This window comes from Opisthorchis viverrini, assembly GCF_000715545.1.
Source record: "Opisthorchis viverrini unplaced genomic scaffold opera_v5_77, whole genome shotgun sequence".
NCBI classification, from domain to species: Eukaryota; Metazoa; Platyhelminthes; class Trematoda; order Opisthorchiida; family Opisthorchiidae; genus Opisthorchis; species Opisthorchis viverrini.
Genome location: NW_008751733.1, coordinates 689,346 through 716,648, shown reverse-complemented (window position 1 = coordinate 716,648; position 27,303 = coordinate 689,346). Strand labels below are relative to the sequence as shown.

Sequence of the window (27,303 nt, the reverse complement as noted above, 5' to 3'; positions counted from 1 at the left end):
ATATAATATAATATGATTCAATATAATATAATACAAAAATATAATAGTTCAATGTACCATTTTTTGTGCTACCGCTGCATTGTGTATTATGCAAACATCAAACAAGTGTAACAGCATGGCATGTTGCCAGATGCCTCCATAACGTTCTGTACCCGTTTCTATCCCAAATTTCTCAGGTACCCTAAAAGGAGGTATATCCGGAAACCGGAAAAGCAGCAGAGTGTTCTTGACAAAACACCATTCCCAGCATTAGGAGCGGCAGGGACAGGAGCATCAGCTGCACCCGGTGAAAAATATGATACGCAAGTTCCCCTGATCATAGTGTCTCCCACCGGCCAGAAGATAGAAACTGTAACCACATTCAAGACTCACAAATTAAATCAGTGCCGCAACGAATACACTCACTCTAACATGGTAAGTGAAACAAAGCTAGCTGGTTTATGGCGAAGTCCACAGCCAAAGTCAAGAAAAATCTAATGGATGACGACTGATTGGTTTTTACTTGTACGGGTATGTGGCCTTCAAGGCTGGTCCTCATATTCAGCGTCAAAATAACATTTTTGAACAAAGCAAGCAGAAACGGTAATGGGGAATGTCACAATAACTTTCCCGGACCAGTGGAGGACCAACGCCAAGCACTGGAGTCGGTGAAATTTGGCATCCTTTCGTGGACACTCAGTGCTGCACGACTTCACTCTGCTTTTATACTTTTCTTAGAAAACTAATTAAGTTTGGCTGGGGCAAGCAAATATACGGATGATTAGCCGAGACACTCGAAATATTACACAGAAAAGTCAGTTACTTCGCCTTGTTTGATAATTTATCTTTTTTCATTTAGGAATTTACGAGAGTTTTCAGTGGTTTGAGTGGTTCAGAATAGCCTGAAAAATGCCGAGCCAAAAACTCTAAAGATTTGGCCAAGAAGGAGCAATACAATCGTTCCTGTTTTTGGTCACGACATGATTTTTTGTTTCCACTTCGGGTGAAATTCGATACAGGAATTGTTGTTTTAACCAGAGCAGACCAAATGACAACAAGAAAACTGACCATACTTTTAAATGGCACGTTCTATTGACTAGCTAAAAATCATGTTCGCCAGTCGATATTCGGAAGGCATGTGTGAACTGCCAGCTGCTTCGTGCAAAGGTCAAGTACTTGATTACAACCGGGAAAAGTCAGTCTATATTTATCACACAGGGTGATCGATTTTGCTGAAAGTAATTCCACTGATTGGGGCGCCAAAACACCGCAAACTAACTTGAAATGTCAAAATTTCTATTCAAGCTTACAATAGAACAATCCATTTTTCGCAACAGCCGTTGCAATCTAAAGTGCTCCGATGCAAACGGGTCGGAAACACTGGTTGTGAACAGCAAAGCTCCGTGAACCCTCAGTTAAGTTTGTCCGTCACCATAAATTTCGACCTGAAGATGAGCTCTTTGATCTCCGTAAATAATCAGGACTAATCATTGGTACTCCGAAAGCGTTGCTGGGATCGTATGGTACAATGCAATACTCTTTGAGATGACTATAGGCGTGGATTCCTACAAGGATCTATGATTTTGCACTTTATAGAATCGCTCAAATTTGTCCAAATTCCCAAAAGATAACAAGCAGTTACGAGTTTCCTTTCCTACCTTGTATATCCAGTAGAGTATGCCTGCAATATTCCCACAGTAAGCTAGTGAGTGGAACTTGGCGTCTAAATGGGTTTTCAGTTAGGTCTTAAACGAACTCCGCTACATGACTTGTAAAAGAATCTACAATCATTAACCGCCATCCACCGATTTCCGCCAAAGAAAAAAAATTTGATTGTTAGACTCGCTTTGGGATCACTGCACTTGAACCGGTCTTCTTTCCTATTTGAGATTAGCGAAGGGGCTTTCTAGAGGGCTTAGTCTACTGAATGGAGTGACGATAATTCAAGAATGTTTATAGTTTTCTCAATGTTCGCCACGAGTCACTCTTATTTGAAACAAGTGATTATCCAAAGCGTTGAAAAAGTACACAACGATTTTCAAATGAATACTCACATCGATATTTTTCGTCTAAGTTTGCAACAGACAGAGTTGTCAGTGCGACCTTGAAAGACAAAGCTCGGACATTCCCCTTTCGCATCCTAAAAAAAAATTAAAAATGAATTATCGAGTGTGTTGTAAAATCACGAGTGGAAAATATATATCCATATGAAATTGGCAGTTTGAAAAACTTTCCTTTACACTGTTGCCAAAGTCTCTTTGCGGGGTTGTTTCTGCAATGCAGTCACGTAATTTTGAAAAGGCGTATAACCAACTGAAACTTATCATTCTTCCAAATAAATGGTAGAAAAATTTGAAACTGTAATTATTCAGCGCCCCTGACACAATAACCAGTATGTTGGCTACAATATTTCCATTCTTTCATCTGCAGGTTTCTAGAAATTTGTTCATTATTTGTGTAGCCTGTTTGCTCGCTTTATGATCCGTTGCACAATAAACCCGATTGTTCACCATCTCTCCCGCAATCCAGAAAGAATTTATCTAACCTGTCATTGTCTACAACTGTTTAACTAATGTTGTTGCTTGTCCTGAAGTGCAGATCCTGAGAACTGTGGGTTGTGACGTCGTTTGGGAGAGAACTCTCACCACTGTCCACCGTAGATTTGCATCACAGTGAGCGACTAAACAATCGGTGGGTAGCTGCGGTTTCACTTACGTGAATAATCGGTGGTTTCCCCATAGCCTACTGGTCTCAGACATCTGACGTATGCTACAAAATTTTGTCGGTTAAACTTTCCACTCTGCAGGTGACAACGTATTAAAAACTGCGGCTGACCTACGCAGACATATATTGCTAATGACTTAAAAGAGAAGCTTGCAGCTAGAGTGAGTGTGTTCCTATGCAGACTCGGACACAGAGCATCGAAAGGAAAGCCCATGATTTCGTACGTTGGGACGGAGAGTAAGATCATAGCCAGTTTATTCGATTGCTTTTCAAGGAAGAAAACCACCTCCACAATATGCCAGTCCAACTGTGGCTACTGGTAGAAGCTACAGTGGTGAAGGATGAAACCAAGCAACACTAGCATGTTTGCTTTCACATGGCTCCCGGCGTGATAGTGCATAACAGATCGCGTGAGCTGGCGATGGAGCTTTGCAGCGAATGATGGCATACGTGCAATGTAGCAAATGCCCAACTGGTGAGGGTTATGTTAGCTTTGTTTGTGCAACTTCATTACTTACATTTGTGACCTACTGAATAACTTAACAACACCCAGACAGCCCGACCTACAAATTTGAGCACGCCTTGAAGACGGATTATAACTCAGGCCTGTACTCATTTTACACAAGCGGAGTTTTTTCGATCACAGACAAGTCACTGTCATTTGATAAGGCAGCTGAAGACTCTAAGAGAGCAGACTAGCAAGTTCGCCCACCTTGGGCTCACAAATTAGGCGCATTCCAAAAGTTTTTGTCAACCTTATGTTTTACTTGAACCCAGATCTCTACAAACACTCATTTGCACATAAATTCTGAGTCTCCTGTTAAAACCAAATTCATGTGCAAATGAGCATTTGTCTGCATTCTCGGCTACTTCCTTTCCATAAGTGAGTGGTATCTCACTTATGTTAACCAACATTTCACAATCCGCTGACAAAACGAAAATAATGAAAAACATCTTCGCTCGTCCAGAGGTCTTTGACATTACAGGATTTCGTTTTTCTTTTCTGTGATGTTTACAGAAGTGCAGTCACCGAAATAAGATGACACGTGACTACAACCCTCTGAGCGCATAATGGCTTGTTTTTCATTGGAAAATCAGACGGTTTGTGGTGGCACAGGTCCCCATTGCTCAAACGACATGTTCTTATATAAGCATATGACATACCCTTCGAGGAAAGGATTATCTTCAAGTAATCGCAAACGTCCAGTCGATGTGCTATTGGCCGAAATATTGCCATGGGTGAATTCAGAATGCGAGAACACAAGGTCAGCCGGATTTTTCAACATAAATAATCCAACTACCACCGCATGTCACTTCAATTTTTAACCTGAAGGCTTGATTTTCGAGAGGTCTAATTTAGAAAGTAGCCATGAATGGCTCCTTTGCTGAAGTGAATATTATCCTTGCTCGTAAGAGAAACATAAGGGAAAACTGACGGAAGTTTGACAAAATCTTGAAGGTGGTCCATAAACTATGGCGTTGAAGTTGTTTTTTTCGCTATATGAGGTCTATAAAGTGTGCCATCCAAAGTTACTCTTGAGATTAGGGGCCAACAAAGGCGGTCATTTTTAGAAACAATACCAAATGCTGGTCGACAACTATCACGAGACATCTGAAAATGTTTCAGCCAAAGATGTACCGGTTTTGTTAGAAAGTTTTGCTTCAAATAGCGACAGCTCATAATTAGTATGAGTTTCGCTTCAAGAAAGGGAAATACCCGCATCGTCTCTGCCAAACGAGATTTTTATATCAAAAATTATTTATGATTATTCATGGGTGATCACATTTCTAGTGGTGCTACTTTTTGATAGGCCACTTAACATAAACTACTCTCAAGAAAGAAATTCTCCCAGTACTTCGCAGGAGAACGAATTTGCTCTATACTAATTCTATACAGTGTGAGTTTGCAAGAGTTTGAAAATGCAGAAATTCTGATTGGCTTAATGGTCCTAATTGAACATTTCTCATTCGTAGAGCACCACCTAGTTTCATCGGACTTTAGCTGACAATCAGCCCAGGTACCAGCGACAAAATATGTATAGAACCGAATTATCGATTTAGTTCGCATATGTTCTGTAGCTCAGGCAAAAACGCTTTGAATAAGGCAAATATCCTCTTTGTGTTCAAAAATTCTCTTACATTCTTCCTTGCGTTTGATAAACGTGAACACCGACACCGATATGGTTTATCCTCAAAAATGATTTACTTTGCGATCCTCCCATATTGGGTTTTGACTGGTGAATGATTGGGGTCCGTCGCGTGTTGCCTCATCCGGTCGGGACTTGTCACATATTGACTTCTGTGTAGGAGACACTATACACTGCTTAATGATGAATATGTGGTTCAGGTTAAATATTTGTGACCTCGCGATTACCGTGTTTTCCATCGGGTGGGTGCACTTTTGGCTGCTTTTAATCAATCACGTTCCCTGACGCATGGGCTGGACGAAATAGTCAAACGCAAATGCTTATAAACCTAAGTGCTGGAAGTTCATCTACTGGCTGCACAATTTACACACTCACCAAGCGCTGACCAGCTTCTGAGACAGCCTGGAGCCATTCACTTGTGAATGAGAACTTTTAAATGTGCTAAATACTCTTAAACAATAAACGAGTTTGAATCGAGCCATGAAGAAGCGTCGCGCATCTCGACGTAACACACTACTCATGAAGTCACTGATAAATCTTCACCTTATTTGAAGCTCATTAGGTAGACACAGTCCCCGAGTTTCCGTCAACCGTTCTGCTCGAATCAAAATTGGATGAAATTCGCCAATTAGTGAAGTGGAACATGAAGCTGAAACGGCGCCTAACTGATGTGTATAATGAAGGCGAAACCAACGGTGGGTTGTAGAAGAGTTGTCGATAACCCGACGAGTGGTGTATCACATCTAGAAAATACACTCCGATACCTCAAATATCGTATCAACTAAAACATGAGGCGCAGCACATCAAAAAGAAGAGATACAACTTGATTCAGTTGTATCTCCCGTTGGAAGAGCAACTTGCTGTGTAAATGAAAGTATCTGGTCAAGCACCATGTAATTTGACAATGTTGGGTGGAGAAGAACATAGTACTGAACAAAAGGTGTGCTGAGCGTGGAATCAAACTCGCGCAGTTTGCGCTATTTAAGGAAAATGCTTTCATCCTGTGGCTGTGATTGACGATCACTACCTCATTTGTATTAGTTGTGGCCACCATCGTCCAGGCAGTGGGTTCATCCCCTCTCGAATCTGTCATGTAGGTCTAAACAGCACACTTCATTTTTCCTGCCTAACATAGAAACTGACTTGACTTAATTATGACGAATTAATGTGTGGCAGGCAGCTATGGATTCTAGAAGACGCTTAATTCAGGATATTATTAGGATCACTGTATAGGTCTAATTTTGATAATGCCAGATCCATCAAGTCGCTGATTAGCACGAAAAAGTCAATCCACTTGGAAATAGTGTGAGTATTTTGGTGTGTTAGTAAACTAGACAAGTTGGTCTATGTGTTTCTAGAGAAACGGAGAAGGGACTGTCCATTTTGCACCAAACCGGGGGCAAGAAAACATCGCGTACGCTTGTGATTAGGGGCCGTCCAATCGTGATGAATTTTAGAAACTCCGTTGATATGCAATACTAAGCTAAAGGATCTAACCAAAATAATGTGAATCTGTGAAACAGAGAGTTAACTTACGGCCCAGTTCTGTGGCGAAAATAGAAAATGATTCCTTAGAAGTAAGCTTGTACAAAGTCAAAACATATTTTATAGTTACGATATTAGTAGTTAATGAGCAGGAAGAGCGAAATCCAGGACAGGGGACTTTTTGACCTGTCCACGAGTCCGGAGTTGTGCGGCCATAGAGATATTATGGAATAATTTCCTGAATTGTACTTTGTCCTAGTAAGCTGCGTCAAACCAGAGGGGATGCGTCCGGCACAAGCTAGAAATTCCGAAACACTCTTCTAAAGTGGACCAGCCGGACATGCGATGATGTTATCCCAAAACTAGTTTCAGGCCTCTTGAGCCCTCCTTGCGGAATGAAAATGCATCGAGGAACCAAACACTTTGTCAGGCTTGATTTCATAAACCAGAAAGAAGATACTCCATTTTATTGATTAGCCACAGAAGAGCATCAGCTTGCCTTAGAAGTGGGCTCTTAATATTGTGTGTGGGCTAAACTGCACTCGATAAACCTTTAGCATCGTTCATCACCTCCACAATGGAGACAAGCGCTAAAACACAAGAAGATCTCTGTTATTAAGTTGTTTTTCTGGGATCTCTTGAGGCGGATTGCATTGTGATGGTAGTACTAGATCGCTCACATTTGGCCTCGTTTTTGCTTATGTACAGTTATTCAGTTTGTTCACACACCTGGCACTTATATGCCATTGTAATTATATACATTGCGCACATCCGGTCTGAGCTTGTTCATACGTAAATTCGCTGGTCGTGTTGGTGTGTTGAAAACACTAGCGAATTGATTTAGTAAACGGGAGAAGTTGGGAGAATTTTCACTGGTGCAGCAGAATCCAGATTTTGAGGGTGACAACCTCTTGAAAAATTTGAAGTAATCTGTTGAACGTTTTGCAGTGACAGCGCCGTCAAAGTTGCGTCCGTATTTGTGAATAACTAAAGCAGGAACCCCTCGTTCTAGAACAGGTTATGATACGTAATTCGTTCGCATCTGAAAACGCCAAGGTGTCTTAATACCTAAAAGCAGCAGTCTTATTTGCGTTTCAAAAAGCTGTAGGGAAAAGAAGTGAAAAAAGCTGGTCCTCAAATAACCAAGAAGTAATTCCAACCTGAAGTGTTTTCTCCCACGTACAAGCCCTCCAAAACGGATCACCATTTAGGTAATTAAAGAACACTTTTCATAGAAGGGCATCGTTGTTCGGAGTTGGTCAGCTCTCACAGTTTATCGAATGTCGTGGACAACACAATCTGAGGAAATTCGATTAGGTTACACCTTTGACTTTGAGCCCTCCATTCAGATAGAATCCTTGTGTCTATGACTACTTCACTTGCCTCTTTAGGAGTTACAAATGTGCAGACATGTAGGTGGCTAGGCCGCACGTCTGATAGGGTCAAAAAACTTATGACCATATAAGTATTTTTTAAATTAAAGAAGTGTCAATCCAGTATAAACCAACACTAAGATCCCGCCACTCCGACAGAATACACTCTTCCCCGAGCGAGAAAAAAGCACAAAAACGTTGTTGGACACAGTGCTCCTAGGCTTTTCAGGATAGATTAGCTTCACTTGTAGGGCGAAATTTTCACCAAAATCCTCAAATCTCCTAAAACCAGCGACGGTGAAATAACCTACACTCGAATCTCATACTAAAGTTTTTGATTTGCCTTTGGGTCGCGTTTTTGTGTTCTTACTTTCCAACGAAATTAATATCATTTTAACCACATTGTTTGTTTTTAATGAATGAAAAACTCAGCATCCACAATAAGATGGTTATACCAGTTTTTGCCTCAGAGGGCCCACAATCGCCCTAAGATTACTTAGACCGCACCTCATGAACGACATTTCTTCGAGTGACACAAAAGTATTTGTGCTATGTGATAGCAAACCTGAGGTAAACATCAGCTAAACGCCATTTGCTGAAATCATGAGCCAATGCACGAACAAACCTAGCACTAAGGTTATTGATGAATTGTTGTTTACGCAACCAACATATGCAGAAAACAAAACACAGGCAACGAAAATGGTCAATTTTATCAATAATACGTGTCTGGTCAGTTACTTGGGTTCAGGAATACGGGTTCCGTAGGCAACTACTTTATCTGCATCTTGTCCGGCCAACATAAACCCGAGATGCCCGACCAGCTTCAAAACATATGGAGAACACTGGCCGGAAAATACGATTGTGACTTGCTGGCTTTTTAATGCAGTAGCAAAATTGTTTAACATGCGTGAAATATTCATAGATTGGGGCATGTTACTTAATTTACTGAGCTTCGGAAATGTCCGGAACACGTTACACTTGAGGCACAGGCATATTTGTCCAAACAAACGTAAGGAGACACAGGAGAATTCTAACGAGCATGAAGTCTTTATCTCACCTGTCATAGACATTCAGTAGCCAGTTCAAGGTTAGATCAACGCAAACGTTCACTGGAAGCCTTGTAGGACCAACGAGAAAGTGTCGTTTGCCTTTTCTGGTGGATCGACGTGCTTTATCTGAACCTGTTCGATGAATCGGGCTAGCAGTAGCGGTAAACGTCACACTCTCTGGAAGGCTGGCACACCTAGTGCCTGGTGTAAGAAGACTCGTTGGCTGTACACTACCAGGAACAGGTGAGGATATCAATGGCCTAGTTGACGCTGGATCTCCAGAATTGCGCTGTTGATCTCTGGTAGTGGAAGAATGACGACGAAAGCCTTTCCCGCATTTGGTTGGGGTCACACGACTCTGATGAAGTGCGTCGGTCTTGAAGAACAAAATGAAGATTGATTGAGGTCACTACTACATGATGAAAAAGACTCACAATTAGTATTTAAAGGCGATAAGTCAAAATTGGTCCACGCGCTCGAATATCTTTCTTGCGAGCATGCAATTGACTATCTGTCAAGAATGTTGTAGTAACATCATTAGATGCACGACAAGTTCTTGTCATTTAGTGTGAATATGTTCCTAAGGAGTGAATTCTGCAGAAGTGTAACGAAATTAATCGTTCCCTGACCCGACCATAGGTCGAGAATAATGGTAGAAAATATTCAGATAACCGTAAAAATTGGAGATACCTAGCGTTCCATACCGAAAAGGAACGTTATGTATGTATAACTTTCCCTAACCTAAAGTATCAACCTTGGGTCTTAACTTTCGCATTTCCCGAAGACTGTCTGACAAACTAAATACGAAATTCCAAGTTCGGGAATATTTGTAACCCGATCCATTTCCACCAGAGCCAATTTCCGAGGTCAAAATGTATCAACTGAGCACTGAATTTATGAAAACACACAATTACACTAGCAGGGTCTTCTTACCATAAACCAAGTTAGCTATGAGGAATTCCTTGGTTGCTGGAGTGTCATGCTCTGACGTCTTGATTAAGTTTCTGAGATGATACTTCTGAACAAAAGGACTTGTGTCACTAAGGTAACTCAACCACTGAAAATGTTCATAGCGCAGACTATATTTCAGCGCGCATTTACTGATAATCCAAATAATGATAATACTGACAACCTGTGCAAGCAAATTTCTGTACACTTCCTTGTTTTCAGCTGAGGCTACGAACCTTGAAACAAATAAACTGAAGTAATTGATGACATATACTCCTTCACAAAGAATGAATGCTGTGAGCTAAGTTTGATATGCCAGTAACCTACGTCGCTGGACCGCGTGGATGGAAGGGTGGAATATTTGGCTGAAGCACCAGTCTTCTGTTGAGAAGCAGCCCAGTCTCCACCAGCCTGGTGCTTGGCCGGGGTTCCCTGTGTATCGCTCAATCCAAACATCCCGTTTGCACAATTGAACAGGTCCAACAGACAATCGATCATTTGCGGTACATTTATTGTTCGGTCAAATGGATCTTGATTGTGCTCATCGACCGGTTGAGAATGACCGATATGTTTCAAATTTTCCGCCAGGATCGATATACTCAGCGAATCAACTAAACGAAAGGAACAAAACATTTTTGTGAATAGAATACTGTTTACTACGCCTGAGACACTCGAAAAAGGCTAAGAGACTGTTAATTTTTTCGTCGAATACTTCACATTGCTCCGATGGAAAGCAAGTGTGTAGTCAAGTAACTTAGTCATGGCAATGGAAAAGTCATCAGGCATTCTACGAGCAGTAATGCAGCCGTAAATTCCTCATCAACGAAACAAATCCAGCGGTCATCTACAAGACATGAGCGAAATCATGCTGAATCCTCACTGCAAGAACCAGAAGAGTTAGCTAAACCCGTCAAAACAGTATGGTATCTATTTCATACGGGAGAACTTAAACAAAAAGCAAGAACATATATGAGCCGAAAAGGATGATGGATTCACTAAAAATCTTCAAAATTCTGGAGACTCGCGTCAATATCCAAGCTATCTGAAGGCTAATTAAATTAAATAATGAATCTGATAAGTTTTTCACGTTGTCTTCAAGGTCGTTGGGACACAATAGCAATGCCAATTGGAAAAGCCATAAGAAAATTTTAAAATGCAGAAAATTCAGCTGAAGACTAAATAATTTCCAAGGTAATTTCACTTAACCTTTTCATGTAAGATATCTAAATTTTCCGACGTCACTAACAGTGTAATGCAAAGCACAGCTTTTATGAAAATAGAAGATTTTTGAAAAAAATATTGTGGGCCAGAAACTTCAGGTTATCTTTTATCCCCCGTGAACTCCAAAGCAGCAAGTTTTGTGTTACATGATAAGCTTGTAAAGATGAACCAAGCTGGAGGTGGAACATGCTTGCTGTTGTACTTCGCTTGAACCGAAAGAAATTAAGATGAAAATTAGACTTTAGTAACTTGGACGTCTTACTAAAAATTAAAAATTCCTAACGTGGTGCCTAGGTTAAGATTTAAAAGCCAGTACTTTTAGACGAACACAACAGAGCAATTTTCTTTATTGATGTTTCACCCTTGCATGGATCTCAAAATCCTGATTGACTAACTGAGTGAACGCATGAATGGATGAACGGCTAAATAAAGAAAATGAACAAATAAATGGAAAAATGAATGAATGAATGAATGAATGAATGAATGAATGAATGAATGAATGTGTGAATGAATGAATGAATGAATGAATGAATGAATGAATGAATGAATGAATGAATGAATGAATGAATGAATGAATGAATGAATGAATGAATGAATGAATGAATGAATGAATGAATGAATGAATGAATGAATGAATGAATGAATGAATGAATGAATGAATGAATGAATGAATGAATGAATGAATGAATGAATGAATGAATGAATGAATGAATGAATGAATGAATGAATGAATGAATGAATGAATGAATGAATGAATGAATGAATGAATGAATGAATGAATGAATGAATGAATGAATGAATGAATGAATGAATGAATGAATGAATGAATGAATGAATGAATGAATGAATGAATGAATGAATGAATGAATGAATGAATGAATGAATGAATGAATGAATGAATGAATGAATGAATGAATGAATGAATGAATGAATGAATGAATGAATGAATGAATGAATGAATGAATGAATGAATGTGTGAATGAATGAATGGAGAAGAAGAACCAACGAAGCAAATTTAAGCAGTGTTGAAACCTTTCTTGCTAATCATCATCGTAGGACATAACAGGGCTCTTTGACCACAATATCTGACTCTCATCTGTGGAATTCAAAGCCCACCCTATCTTCCTTCTGATTACCTAGCGTTCATACTTCGTGGATCATTAAGCGTTAGTTGCCCAGGGCTTGGTGGGAAACAAAGACACTTGGAAGTTCAAGTAGAACATAAGATTGACGGAAACTCGTAGACCGTGCTTACATGATGAGCCCAAAGGAGAGCGAAACGAGTCGCGGACTGTCGAAGAATTTCCAGCAACCTTTCGAGTAGTGTGTTAAGCCTGAATTTCAGTTTTGGGTGGAGTACAGCCAAGGGATATTTTTGTCCTTTAGCGCTCTTTTTGAAACGCATCATCAACACACATCATTTGTTATTCAAAGCTCAGTAAGTTTTACAACTCAACCGTAATATATAACCATTTAGATATTTGAGAGCCATTTTAAAGCAAGGCGAGTGGGTTGCAGAATGATTCTACACTTTTTTTTTGCATAAATGTACATGACGAAAACCATGGTTTAAACATAAGGTTTCTACACTATCCTAATCAAACAATGTTTATTCATTTTACTGCGCCGGCCTTTTGATCCGTAGCAGTCGCCAACAAAAGTTTTACATAGAAGGAGGCCATTACAGCAACTTACGGCAAAGAGTTTTTTGAAGCTTGCGTAGTTTCAGCGCTGTTCTGTACTCTGCAAATCGGAACGCATTCATCTGCTTCATGGACTGCATCAGGTCCGACAGGATTGGATGGTCCCACTGTGTGTCTTGACTTGCATGACTTTGATTAACCAAAATAGGAGAGGAGAACCACATGTCCGATTAGCTTAAATTGACGTCAACGACAATATCAACAGAGAAACCAACAACAAGGTAGTTTTCAACGCTCTCTGCAAAATGGAGCGTGTGAAATGTCAGATTATCAGGACTGCCGTGAATTACCCCCCGTGATAAACAAATCTGCAAAAGTTCTGAGGTGATAATGTGTGGAACAAATTTTGTGTTCTCATGAAAACATTCAGCGACGTGTTTATCTATTTGGGAAACATGCTTCTGTGAAACTCATCTCGAAAGCAATGCTTTTTATGGAACGAAGAATATATTAGATTAATAAAAATTTAACATATATTCGTGTAGGAGTCTAATCGGGAGCGAAGGAAAAATATTTTTACGTCAAATGCTAAATCCAATATGAATAAGGTTGAAAGGCGTTTGATGTAATATAGTAAAAGAATTTCGGTGAAAAACAATATGGAGAGCAGGACCATCTTGGACCGTGTCCGACGTGAGCTACGTAATCACAATTTAAGTGAATTACGTGGAGCACTTGTAAGGCCAATACTCAATCGTTAATATTTAGGCAAAAGAACGAGTTGAGGCAGAAGTCACTGTAGCGAGCTTGTGTTGTAGATAGGTCGGGACCTGTTTACTCTAATCTTCAAGGCAGCAGGGTAATGTATGATTGACGAGGATCTCAGCACAATCTGGCTGTGCGAAAGCAGGCCATTCTGACTTGACCAAGTGCAGTATTGCGGTTCTTTGTCAAAACACTCAAAACAATCACTGAAATATTTTCTAATTTTGCTCAATACAGCTGCGTTTTTTGGCGGGAGCCGTGTGCGTGTGTGTTCTATCATCTTAAGTTATAGCCACTTTTTTGCCGAATGTTCATTTGACTTACTTTTTGTAATAAGGCACCTGTGTTCCCGAAGGATGGACACATCTCTCCCATGGTGGAGAAACCGAGTCTTGAAAAATCAAAACAGAAGGCACTTGTGATGGCAGTTTATGTCACAAACGGAAAATGTTAAGCACAAAACCAAACGACATTCCTCCAAACACGTGGTGTTTGGAGGAGACGTGGTCACTATGTTTCCCGAAAATAGAATTTCCTTGAAGTGTTGGTTAACGCACAAGTGAACAGGAGGTAGTAGCGCTTATGCTGCAATCACGCAATTCAAATCATTTGGTCGTGTGTAGACTGTCCTTTTTTGGTGAAGACTTCCCCGACTGTAGGTTCACATAACTCGTGAATTACTTATCCCTCCGATTTACTTGTAGTATTTTGACTACATGAGGTGAGTAGGGAATCTCAATCGAGATTACATCCAAACAAAATTGAGAATAATCGGAACTGCCTCATTCTTCCGTAACTTGCTGTAAAAAAAGGTGACACATGGCGAGCCATTTTTTGAGCAGGACTAGAACCAACTCAATGCTGATGACAGACATCACTTCTAGAAACTGACCGTAACCTTTTCTGTGACACAAAACACTGAGGCTTCTTCGTGTTTCTATCCTTGATTAGGTTGTTCTAGGTTATGAGTTGGGAACTTGTGCAAGTACCAAAAGTAACCGGAATTTTGCCATTTTGTAACCGGGACATTTCAAACATCCTTTTGAATTGGATGGAGAGATGTGATTTGAAAATATCTTTTCTGCAAAGAATTCACCATGAACTGATGGCGTATGCCCCAGAAACGGTGGTAGACTTTGTAGTTGATTTATCGTTTGTAGAGGGGGAATTGGTTAAAGCCTATACTCTCAAGAACAATTCCAAAACAATATATTGCAGTGTAAAACTTTGCACAAGATGTAAACCTTTGGAAGTTCCAGACAAACCGCCGGACTCCTGGCCAGTGTCAGCGTACACATAAGAGATGCTTCAATGTAACTGCTGTTTGTAAGCTTGTTACCACATAAAATACATGAATACCTGCAGAGGCCATTTGGTACTATTAGCCACCATGCACCGAAAATAAGTAAGCCAGTTCAGATGGTGCGGCAAAGACAGTTCAGAAAAGCTGGCCAGAGTTTACTTGTGGACAGTGATAATTAAACTAATTGCAGCTATCAGAACTTACCACTTAAAGGTACAGCCTCTGCTTGCATGGGTACAGGAGATTCCATCTTTCCGTTCACAAAGTTCTCTGTGGGATCCATGCCAATGTACCGCCCACCTTCGATCGGAGTGCGATGTGACGGAGATCGGGTAAGTTGCGGTTGTGTGCGCTGATCCAATGTTTGAATGGAAACCAGCGTCTGACTCAGGGCGCGGATTCGGGCCTCTGTGAGGAATCGGACCTGATCAAAACTGCGCATCCCAAAAGTCGGGTAACCAATTGGTTATAATTGCAGAAGGAATAACAAAAAAGTGCATAATGGGTGGTATAAAATTACTGAATAGTAACTGGACGGAAAAAGTGTCGGTTTACAAATTCCTGCTATTTTCATCTGATTCCCACGCCAAATACGTCGGGAAGTAGTTACCTGTTCGATTGTCATTCGGCATGCCCCTTCATCTTCTGCACATTCAATTTAGTTTCCCGGAGCCATGCTAAATCGTCTTTGGGGAGATGAACATTGCGTTGGAAAACTTTGAGCGTTTCATTCTGAGACATGGAAGAATACCTTTGGTCCCCGGTACAGGAGACGACGGACATATTCGAAGGACAGCAATGTATTCTAGGGGAAATAGCTTTTGGAGGGATAACCCCTCATCTGCACAGAACACACATAGGTGATTGGCAGAGTCCCGCAAAATCCTTTTGTCTAGAATGATTGGATCCGACTCAGGGAAACATGTAATATAGTTGTTCACAAGGCAGCCCACATACCATGAGTTCAGGCGAAACAAAAAACTCACGGTGAGATACACTTTGTATTCCATTGATTCTTCGATAAATGGAATGTGCCAAAGTAAATGATCTCAGGAAACACTCTACCTAGAAGACCGCAATACCCCCGTTTTAAGGGTTCAAACCGAAAGAAAAAAAACGGCACGGATTAACAGCACACGATTCACAACAATGCAACGAACAGAAGGACTCAATTTGTCTACATAAAACAGTCCACAGTGTGCGATGACTTATAGTAAGCAATAAGGCAAGGAGAACCTTTTTCATTGTAAATACTTAGACCTGCCTGGATGAACTGACTCATCAAGCGTGAGTCACCGGAGGGGTCTTTTTTCATCAATTTTGGCAATATGATGAATAAATAGGATGAATAAATTCAGCACTAGATGGCAGTGGCTTGGAGCAGTTGGTCAGAATACCTAATTTCTCCAAGAAGGACAACAGAACAATTATAAATACTGCTTGTTCGAGCATACAAAGCTTACAGACAGGTTGTTTTTAGAGAACTTCTACGTCATAAGCGTTGAAATTGCATCATATAAAGACATTATAAGCAAACCAAACACCAAAGCGTACTCTGGCAGTTTTTTCAAGTCAGCAAAGGAGTTGCACGATATAACTGAAAGACACTGAAGAAGGCTACTAAAAAAGAAAACGTGTCGCTCAATAGAAGAAGGTTATCAAAACATTCTGGGGCTCAGGGAGGCTGAAGCAAAGTTCTTGATATAGTTCGTTTTTAAAATGCTATCAGCAATCAGTTAACAGCGAGCAATTGATGACTTGATTAGTTCAGCCGAAAAGGGTGGTTCTCCTGAGTACGCCAACTCGAGTGCCCGAACCATAAGTATGTTTTGTTACCTAAAATCAGCAGTAGTGAAATCAAATCAGCTGCGAAGTTGAACAACTACGAATATTGCCAAGCAAACTGTACCGGTTATCTGGTGTTGCGATCACGGGAGCATGGCACAGAAAACAGACAGAAACGTCTGGCTCTATTAATGATTCACGAAATTCCCAATTCAGGCCTGACGACCGCTCATGCTTTGACATCTTCCGCCTTATTTTGGCGTAAACTGAAGAAATTCAATGCGCTTTTTGGTTGACAACTTGTAGACAGATGAGCACCTGTTGTTTCCCAGGGTAGGAAATTTTACCCTCAAGTTTCGTCGAGTAAAACCTGGTAATAATATGTCACTTGTCCCCATAGGGGGCAAGTATGTCTTGGGCTGGTCACGGCTACTGTGGACTGATGAATGCAAGGTAGCTGTGTAGTTTGACTGATCTGTCACTTGGCTAACAATTGGTTTAAACTTTGGGCGATTATTAGGGTATTGCGGACGATAGTAGTAAGCAAGTAGCAAGCACATTCTGAAAATAAATCTGTACTCCGACCAATTTTCTCAGGGTTTTAGCTACATTACTACAAAGGACATGTTGTACAAGCATGATAAGCCTTACTGGAGTAATTATGCCTAATGTATCCAAGCTTTCACAAAGAAGTAAGGTTTTAAAGGAGAGTTATTCAATAACAAAGGGGAGGGATTTTGATTATGATGATGACGTTAGTTCTGGATGTCTCGCTATAAGGCTAGTTTATGATTCAAAACTGGATTTGCTGGCACTCCTTGGCCCTTACTCCGAATAACTCACCACATACCAGCTTCTGGCAACTGGCCATTTTGGACCTAGTGAATCCAATGAACTAAACAACGCAAATAAGTATGGTTAGGCCTAGCTGGAAACATGCGCTCATGCATTTGGACTCCAACTGCCAGGAGAGCATGGTCAGACCAATGTTCAGCTCAAGAACACTGACTTGAAGTGCGTAATGGTTCGTTGACGGTTAACTGAGATAAAAGCATTTTCGAATTATCCGCTGTAAAATTATGACTTGCCATCCAAGCCCACATGCGAAGCAAAAATGTGGGACGCTGAGCTCGAGTGCATTGGTCCCAGCTTTGTTTACAACCATTATATCTTCAAGTTTGTGTGAAAGTAACGAGGTCATCTGCAACTAGGTGCCTCCATTAGCCCACTGAACTATTTATTCGTGTGTCACAACTTCGTAAGGTGAGGTTTTCTCACAACGGCCAAATTGAATATCTTTATTGGCATCTGAAATACACAGTATTTTACGAAGTAAAATCAAAATCTCATAATGGTGGATTAGGAATCAACCACAACAACTTCAAAGCTGGAGCCCAGTGTGCATAAAGAATATCTCTCAAGCCCGAGGGCAATCGACTGTGAGACCGCGAAATGGCCTCAATGATGTGGATTGAGTAAAGGGACAATAGGAGACCGTTTCAGCTACATCTGTGAAGATCCGCTTGTCTTCGGTTGTTTATATGTGAAAAGTCAATGTATTTACGGGTGACTGAGACTTATTTTAGTTCACCGACCGGATAAAACTGTGACATTGTCAGGTCGCAAACATGTCTTGTTAACGCCAATCAGAGGAAAGAGGAGCGTAAACCAAATTTATTTGACGGGTCGATGTGCAATCAAGGATTATAGCAGGACTACTTTGATGATACTAATATTAGTAAGATATAATATTCGGTGTGTTGTTACATCCGGTCTTTAAATCTCTCCATACATCGAGGACATTCTTTTGTACCAAAGCATGAATAGGTTTCCGTGTTCCCCTTTTGTGTCGTAACATACGCGCAAATACAACTTTGTTAAACTGCCATGCCACTTGAGCCAGGAATAGTTTGAATTGCTTGCAGACATATAATAGCAGTGCAGCTACAGTTTTCTGATCAAACTCAATCCCTTAATCTATGCAATTGCGATGGCAGGATTCGAAATTCACTCAACCAGCTGTTCATCCTCTTTGGTTCTGCAGCTTTCTTTCGTCTGTGGAAATTAATAGATAAAAATGATTGCTGGTAAAAAAATTTGTCTCGCAGAGTCTTGCTTTTCCCCGAGATTCGGCCATTAGAATGTTAACAGCCATTTCCGTTTCAATGAGAGAAATAGGCCTTTCGAAGAATTTTCACTAGAATTCCGTGTCCTCATCAGAAGGCCGCTTGGTTCCTTTCACAATATTTTATCGGGAAATCATTGGAAATGCACATAGGATATGCGAAATTTGACTAAAGGGTGATAGGTTTTAACCCCATAGCTGTAAACCCAGGTGCTCCATATCCAGTCATAGCTTGATCCCATATGTAGTTTCATACATCCGTGCAAAATGAACGAGTAAATCACCTTCCAAAAACCAGATAACATGTGAAACACAAAGCAGCTTCATCTGAATACGGATGCTCTGTAGTTGGAACACACTAACGTGGTGTTTAAAAAGCGCAAAATCCAAATGTTCGTTAATGACCGGCAACCCATACTTCCACCAACGTTTACTAGCCACATGTCAAATCATATTAGGTTTACCAACAGTCATTTGGCAGAACTATTCTCAGTGCACCTAAAAAATTCACAATATGATCTCTGTTTAGCAAACGTACTGGCTCCGCAACTCCGACGTTTTCAGTCAAGTTTACAAATATTTTGGGCACCCTACCTTAGATAGACTGAACTTTGGGGACGTCCAGAAATTCCCACTGTGCATTTCTTGCGACCCCGACCTCTTAGACATGTTCCACTGTTGGTAATTGATCAGGTGGCTGTTGNCAGATCAACAGCCACCTGATCAATTACCAACCAATACACCCGAGCTACCAATATTCCAAAACATTACCAATGTTCCACTGTATTCAACAACATGGAGTATTTATGTTTTCTCATCATTTATTTCCCGCTATTTTTCTATACACCTACGCTGTCAACAACATGAGAGCAGAAAAGCTGTACAATAATCTTTAGATTAACGGGCAACTGACTAGTCGTCACCATTGGATGTCTGAATTGTCTGAGGTTTTTACACGGTTCTGGTGTCAGCTACATTCACACAGGCTGTCTGAAAATGTCAAAATGCCGTTGACATGCAGGATGGCAATTCATACGGATTCCATGTAAAACAACCACGTTTGCAAAGTGAATCGGCTTTCATTGCCCAGCATTTACAACTTCATCGTCAACCTCGCTGGCTTAAATTCACCGAAGTGCAATATACTTAGCAATAAATACGGCAATAATCATACTCAACCGCCTACAAGCGTCCTCAGTTGTTCCAGATCGCCAAGAAAAGCACCCCGATAATCCAAAGGAAACCAACTTCACACCCTCCACAACATTGTGCAAAACCGCAAAATAGTCCCTTGTACGGAGTGAGGTGTGACCGTAAGATAGAAATTGACGGACAGAAAACAATAAAAGGACAGTTCAAGGAAAATCGACCCCCAGAAACTCTTTGCCATGTGATGCACTCAGGCTTCAAGCGTAAATCGCCTAAATTTCTGTCAAGTCCCAAAGGAAACAATTTTCGGCAACCAGCTGGGTTTTTCATGTTGTGTTGATTCAAGTGGTCAAAAGGCATCACTCGAAGATCAAGAGCTAACAGGGAATAAAAGCTACGAAAGATCCTACGACGAAGGTTTCTCAGAGGGCCAATGGCGTTGTCTATAATGATGCGCTTGATGGAAGAAATGAACTAACTCATTGTTGGGTGCCCCTGTCTGGCACCCTGATTTCTAGTTGCCACAGAAGACCAAAGAATACAATCTCTGTTTCCTGTAGTTCTTGCGAATTCGCCGAAACAGTTATCCGTTAGGGTCTCTGCGGAAAAGTCCCCTTCAAGAATGATTGCTCTACTGGAAATAAGTGAATTTTCTTGGGATTTTTAAGGTCTTTCTTACATACGGATCACCTTGCGTAATAGAATGGTTTTTCACCTGCTATAACGTTTGACCTAAAAGCTCAGTGTGGAAATGATTTGGAAGTGGTATAACAATACACAGGCAGTAATATGCAAAAACCATACTCACTCGTTGCGTAATGCAGCCTGCTGTGTAATAATGTGTGGATCCAGTGCAATCTGACTATCGTGAAATTGAACAATTTGTCGGTCCAAGTTGTTCAAGAGGATAACAAGTGGATCACAGGCCTCGTAAAACGACTAGGGTGAATGAAGTATAAGAAGTTAGAGGGAAAACTTGTAGTTACCCGAAAAACGATCGATTGAAAGTGGTAACGACCGAGGTTGAATTGTTCTATTGTTCATACCACAAGTTATGGAATCCACCAACAGAGTTTGGTTAATTCTTATAACACTGAAAAGGTTTTTGCACACTTTTCAGTTCAAAACAGTCAGTTTGTGGATGATCGTGACCGGTCAACTAAGCGACACGGAAGCAGGCCACAACGATTTGGTCTGCATAGAACAGATGATAATTTGGAGTGATCAGAACACACTCTTGGTTGGGCTGCTATACTAGCAGCTGGTGGGCCCGAAATGATGCGTTTCGGTTTTTGATTAAATCCCGATGCGTCGCAACTTAAAATCCAGTCTATCACTGGTTGGTATGATGCGTGAACATGAAAATCTATCGTCTATTGCAAGACAATTTTTCAGTCCGCCGGAGCGAACATTGATGCTCATAAAATAATGACCATGAAACGAACATCAATGTCGGACTTTGATGGGCAAGTCTCGAGAGGACCATTAAATCCTGGATTTTTAGGCTGACGGACGAAAAAGCAAGTCTGAATTTGCAGCTGCTGAGCGGGAGTATCCAGATGAAATAAAATGAGTTGACTAAAAGACTGGAGATTATTTCTGACTGGCAACCATAATGGACAGGGGATTCAGGAGAAATTACAGCAGGCATGAAATGTTAGCCGATCATTAATGCTGGTTAATATTTATGGCCAAAGCCTAAAGTTTAACTGAGCTTAAACCTTGACAAACTTTAATATTTCCTTTACGACAAACCAGGAGGTTGGTGGGATTTTGCGGTCGATATAACCAACAAGACTACAGCAACAAGTTTCACTTTAAATAACTAGATTAATTGTGTGTGTTACTTTTTTGTCTACTTCTAAAGTTGTAGCACAATGAAGTAATTTTGATGTTGAATATGGCAACTAAACTACTCAGCTGTCTAAAGTAGAGGAACCTCACCTGAGCTTGCTCAAGTTCTGTCCCGATTCGGTCGACAGGCAGACAATCAACCGGCATCCACCGAAGTGCAACAGCATGTGCACTGCGAACTTGCTCCACCACATCGTTGAACATTGACTGGAAGTTTGATAGGCGCTATACAATGGAAACAGTGATAGTTCGTCTTTTGATAAGATAAACGGCTACTAAGGATGAACAAGCTGGTTTCAAGCTGAATTCAGGACAATCATATTGCTGAAAGATTACTCTCAAAGTTTCCAGTAACACAATACGTTCAGTCACTTCGTCTTAAGCGAAAACTTTAAATTCATTCAGGTTAGTTAGATCATGAAACACAAGAATTTCCTTACATCTGAAACTGCATCCAACTTCTGCTTGTATTCAAGCATGCTTGAGTTGAGTGCAAGCCACCGTTTCCTCAAATGATACAAATATCTTCGGATCCGACGAGTCACGCGCTTCGACTGGTCATCGCCGGTGGAGTCTCTGGAATCTTGACGTTGTGAAGAACCGTGAACCGGCATATCAGATGCATCGGACTCGAGCTCCGAATCACATCCCAAGCCGGTTTCACTCCTTTCGTCACCGTACTGAACAAGTCCTTGTTGAAGTACTTCTTCGATTTGTGGTCGATGGGCTTCAATCTCTTTGAATAGATTCTGAAAAATGAGATGCAAAAAATAAGAAGATGATGAAATGTTCAGCCATGGATCACTGGCTCCAGAAGGTGTAGTTCATTATACTGTAAGCTAACTACAGAGATGTGTTTATGCACCCTCGTTCGGCAGCTGCATCTTCGTTTTCTGCAATGAACGCCGGAAAGAATATCTATGGGGTTTGGATGTCAACTAAACTTTGGGAGAACAGGATTTAGGAAGGTCCCCATAACAGGCATGCAACTATCAACTGAACTAATCAACGTGCTCAGAAGTTGGGCGCCGTAAAGAGATCCCTGTAACTTAAATGGTCACAAGTGCAAGTGGATCAGTTTAAGGGATACGTGGTGTAGCATTACACTTTGGTTACGAAGGGTGTTTTCGTATTTGGTTTCTACTTTTGCCAAATTCTAGACTAAGAACATACAGTTCCAGCTATACGTGTTTATTAGTTTCAAGGGTATGTTGCATTACTTCGGTTGATTCGCTCGTCCAGCAAGACTTGTACAGCCCAATCTACCGATACTACTTAATTCTTTGGTCAAAATTTGTTTGTATTCACGAAAACAAAGCTCTTTCCTTGCTCTTTGGTCCTATAAGAATGTCCATTTTCTTCCTTTTTATTTACCTTCTCAAAACTTGAGAAATATACTTTGGGATATATACAGAACCTAAATGTTCAAGTAGATAATGGTCAGAACCTCTCGATCCAGGAATATGTCGATGGCAATTTCGGGTAATGGAAAAGAATTACATGCGGCTTGTGCACATTCATCAGAATCCGCCTTCTGCTAAAAAAATTCGAGGTCGCACGATGTAATGTACACGCTCCTCCCAACTTAAGAAGAGATGTAGAATAAGTAGGAAAGGTGGTGGCTGTTGAAGAGAGATGTGGAAGTCATCGACACAGTCCATGGTTGGAAGCTGAATCAGCCATGGTAGAGGTGTGGGGTGAGAGGTCGCACATGTAATGTACACGCTCCTCCCAACTTAAGAAGAGATGTAGAATAAGTAGGAAAGGTGGTGGCTGTTGAAGAGAGATGTGGAAGTCATCGACACAGTCCATGGTTGGAAGCTGAATCAGCCATGGTAGAGGTGTGGGGTGATGTTATTAAAGATTTCTGAGGCAGAGGAATATGCCTGCTAAAGTGAGCCACTTTAAGCTTCAGAACCTCTTATTTTATGGCCTAAGCAGCAAATATACTAGACAGATGGGATATCTCTGCAGAGATAGTTGCTAGATGGAGAACTACAACGCTGTGTCAAAAATACAGTCCTGCTTCATTATTGTATAGATTTCAGACTCGTTTGCAAGCGAGCTATCATCCCAGCATGAGACTGACAAATTTGTCTGGACAGCGACACTTTTGAAGGACAATCCACGGTGCTTCTCTGTTGATTGAACAGGAAACATTGGTAGGACCTGCGGACAGAAAACAGAGTAGATGATTCCTTGCGGCGAAAAGCAGGCCACACTGCTTTCCAGGATTACTTTCCTTTTGAACGTCAGCCCCATGGACTATTTTTTGATCGATGCATTACGGAGATCCTTGCACAGTAACGGTCGACTAGATGATTCTGTTCAATTATTGAATGAGTCCACATGACAAGTGGTGTCCATCCCACCTTGGACCACATGTTTCCAAAGCCACATTTAGCGTTGTAGAAGCGTTGTTAGTAGTCTTCCATCTTTATCGTTCACTGAATCACCTCTAACTGGAGCCGGTATCCTCTTCTAGTCTTCAACACTCCGAGAGTTCAAATTGCCGAACACGACAAGAAAGTTGCCTATAGTCGGTCTGACTCGGTCGATCGTTAAATTCCCTCTCACGTTTATTTGGTTATCACATTCTGAGGAAGTAGGGACCGATACAGTTTGATTGCCGGAGTCGGACGGACATCCCTCTTGAGTCCAACATATCCACCATATGGTCACCATATTCTTCATATCACCCGCAATTTTTAATCCGACAACGCTCTCAATTTGGTTTTCTTGTATTGTTCACTACAGCGGAAAGTGTAACTGGTGTGAGGTACTTGTGGCTTTCTTTAACCCGACTGTAGTAAGATCTACCCTGCAATTTGAGAACCTTTGAGTTAAGAAGAGTTTGCCTTTCAGATCTGTCTCCCCAAGCCCTTTCCAGGACAATCCTTATATTTCAGGTTCCTAGTGGTAGAACACATATAATTCGGTCTTTCCGTAACTTGTGATGCAGAGCAAACTTGTTAGACTTCTTGGCCTGTAAACAATAGGTTCTTCCGGTCAACTCACAAAAACCATTGGGGGCTAACCCAGCCAGAGGCCAACGGAAGTAAGGCGTGAATCTCTAAGTGCTAATGCCACGTCGCACAGCATATGTCTGTTCAGCAGCCACAGGCTTTTAATTTTCAAGGTATTCTGACCCCATTTTATGTTGTTCAGACTATCACAATCAACCACTGGAAGCCCAGGGTGCAAGCTTTTGGAGCCAATCTTTTTCAACTCCTCCATTCTAGAGGAAATACAGTATCGTTACAATCATGAATATGAAATTGCTGGTTGCCGTAGGTGAAACATCCAACTAACTCTATTACATCTAACAACAACTAGCGAATCGCACGCATTCACCACACTATCACCTAACAGTATGCCTTCTTGCGATGTATGGACTCTTCTCCTCGTAGAAATATTCCCTACTAACTTTCTTCGACGACTGAAACTTAGGGGATTGAGTTCCATCCAGTTAAGCTCGCAGGCTGAGTACAGCACTGAATCTGGACCACCAAAGCTAACTGACTGCTTTTGACTGAGCTATGGAACCATAGGTTGAAAATTTTCGAGTACATTTTAAACCTAACCAGTTACAATTTGCGTGTAGAGTGATAATAAAAAAATGAGTGTGAGATGGATGAGCGCAAAAATGGACATTTTAACACGTAATTCACTTCAAGAGAATTAGATACAACGAAATTTCAAAGCGGAGAGAAAGTTTTCATCCTTATTTGAAAGCTTTGCGATTGGATTTCAGTGTATTTTGAATAGATCTCTAGCTCGTGGGCCTTATTAGGTGTTGATGAGCTCAAGATTTAAAACAGTTTCCCGAATAACACTCAGTCATACAATTAAATCAGCAGACTTACATATTTCGTCCAAAAATATCTACTTCTGAATGACTTTCATTTAAACACACTCGATAAATTTGTGTGCATAGAACACTTGACCATTCGAGAGGACTTGACTTGTTATTTCTAAATTTTCTAGATCTTGGTTGGGAGGTGAACCGTTACCGTGGGAATTTCAATTAATTATCAAATTCGAATGTGGGTTGCTCTTTGGAATAATTCACGTTACGTTTCAGTGATTAATTAAAATGTACCTGATTTTCTTCCACGTTGAAATATCGGATCGATTTTTCCTGGAATTATTTATTTACTCGAAAGTGCTGTTTTCTATTGAGTGGTCGATCCTTTGCTCTGGTTAGCTGCTGTACTCACAACGTTCCTCGTTTTCAATCAATATCCTCGCTGTTGCGACTTATCTTTTTTGATACAGCTAGAGCGTATTAGTAAATCAGACAATGTTCACAGTGAGGTACTCTGAACAAAACTACGTTTCTGATGTTACGTATATGCTCAACTAACATGAATTTGGATAAATCTAAACAAATCTACATATTTTTTCTCATCAAAAGTCACCTCCGTACTGCGACCACTTTTCCCGGATACCTGGTATAAACTCAAAAAATGAATAACAACACATGGAGTACTTTTATTCCGACGTCTCAAGTCATGCTGATCCTAGTATACATTTGATGAATCGACGTAATGTAGAAATGGATAATAATTCAATTGAAGGAAAACGATACAACACCTTACGACAGTCTTTAGTGACCGGTCTAGGCCGGTCATGTTAGCCCTTTACAACAGTCTTTATTAATCTGCCGTGGTAATCATTTTTAGAATAAAAGTGTGAATAGGAAATCAAAGATTTGGTGACTTCTGACCATCCTGAATACCCACAAAGGAAAGAAAAATCATACAGCAGATGTAGCGCGCTTAATAATCGATGTAACAAAGGCAACTCGTTTTCCAGAATTTTACGAATAGCACATTCAGTCAGAAAAGACAAGCCAGACGGATTGAAGCTTGGCTTTGCCTACGATCAGCTGAAACTGATGCGATGGGACACAAACAAGAGGGATGTGCTTGTATGTCTGACACGCTTAGACAGTCTGGTGGTACAATGTATATACAGATACACTTACTCAAACAACAAATGTGTCATTACCAAACAAAGACCCCATTAACAAGGTATTCGTTGCACTAGTATCACGCAAGCGAGAAGTTTTTTAAAGAAAGATTAAATATTGTGGAAAATAGGGATTAAGTTAACAGGATGAGGTGTAAGGGAGCCGCTAGAATAGTCGGGCAGCTGGACAATTGCAGTGAACTAAAGCCCAAGTATCGGTGGTGTGTCTGGTAACTAGATATTGAAACGTACATTTTTTCGGTATTATCATCACTTATCAAGACGTCACAATTATTCTATATGATGATTTGAAAAGACCGTTTGAAAATGATGAAAGTACTGTTCAATGCAAAGCCTTCCAAACAGAATGGAATTGGTTTACAAATACCAAGCTGGAATGTGTCCTTAGGACATTTATCTGCTTGGGTCTGGGCTGAATAACCGCGCTATGTGGCGAAAAATCCGTAGATTCTTAGACAGTATCACAGTACGTGAAACGTAGCTTTTGGTTTCTGAAAGATATGCAACCGTAGGCTGTGACGTAAGCTAACTTTAACCATCATCAGTGCTGATGATGTCTTCGCGATTGGCGATGAAACATCTGAAAGCAAACTGCCAAACTCGGCGAGCAGATCAACACATCCAGTCAGCACACCCAAGCTACCAGTATTTCGGTACGCTGATCTATTTGCTTATGACGATATCTCATAACCTCTGTGGGATAGCTCTTATGGTATACAGTGGGCACACCAACAACAACGCACCTTCAACAACACCAT

At 40.8% G+C, this 27,303-nt stretch overlaps 1 protein-coding gene across 1 annotated transcript in view; it reads right to left on the bottom strand.

Moving 5' to 3' along the window:
- Positions 1 to 27,303, bottom strand: part of T265_04575 (hypothetical protein) — a gene marked incomplete at both ends in the record, with an annotated part of 227,219 nt that overhangs the window by 22,821 nt on the left and 177,095 nt on the right. Inside the window, 8 exons of the mRNA XM_009169350.1 lie at positions 2,034 to 2,119; positions 8,766 to 9,133; positions 10,033 to 10,316; positions 14,842 to 15,071; positions 20,505 to 20,635; positions 21,641 to 21,775; positions 21,991 to 22,299; positions 25,918 to 26,001. Of these exons, the coding sequence (XP_009167614.1) occupies positions 2,034 to 2,119; positions 8,766 to 9,133; positions 10,033 to 10,316; positions 14,842 to 15,071; positions 20,505 to 20,635; positions 21,641 to 21,775; positions 21,991 to 22,299; positions 25,918 to 26,001 (1,627 nt within the window). The remainder of the gene's footprint in view (positions 1 to 2,033; positions 2,120 to 8,765; positions 9,134 to 10,032; positions 10,317 to 14,841; positions 15,072 to 20,504; positions 20,636 to 21,640; positions 21,776 to 21,990; positions 22,300 to 25,917; positions 26,002 to 27,303) is intronic.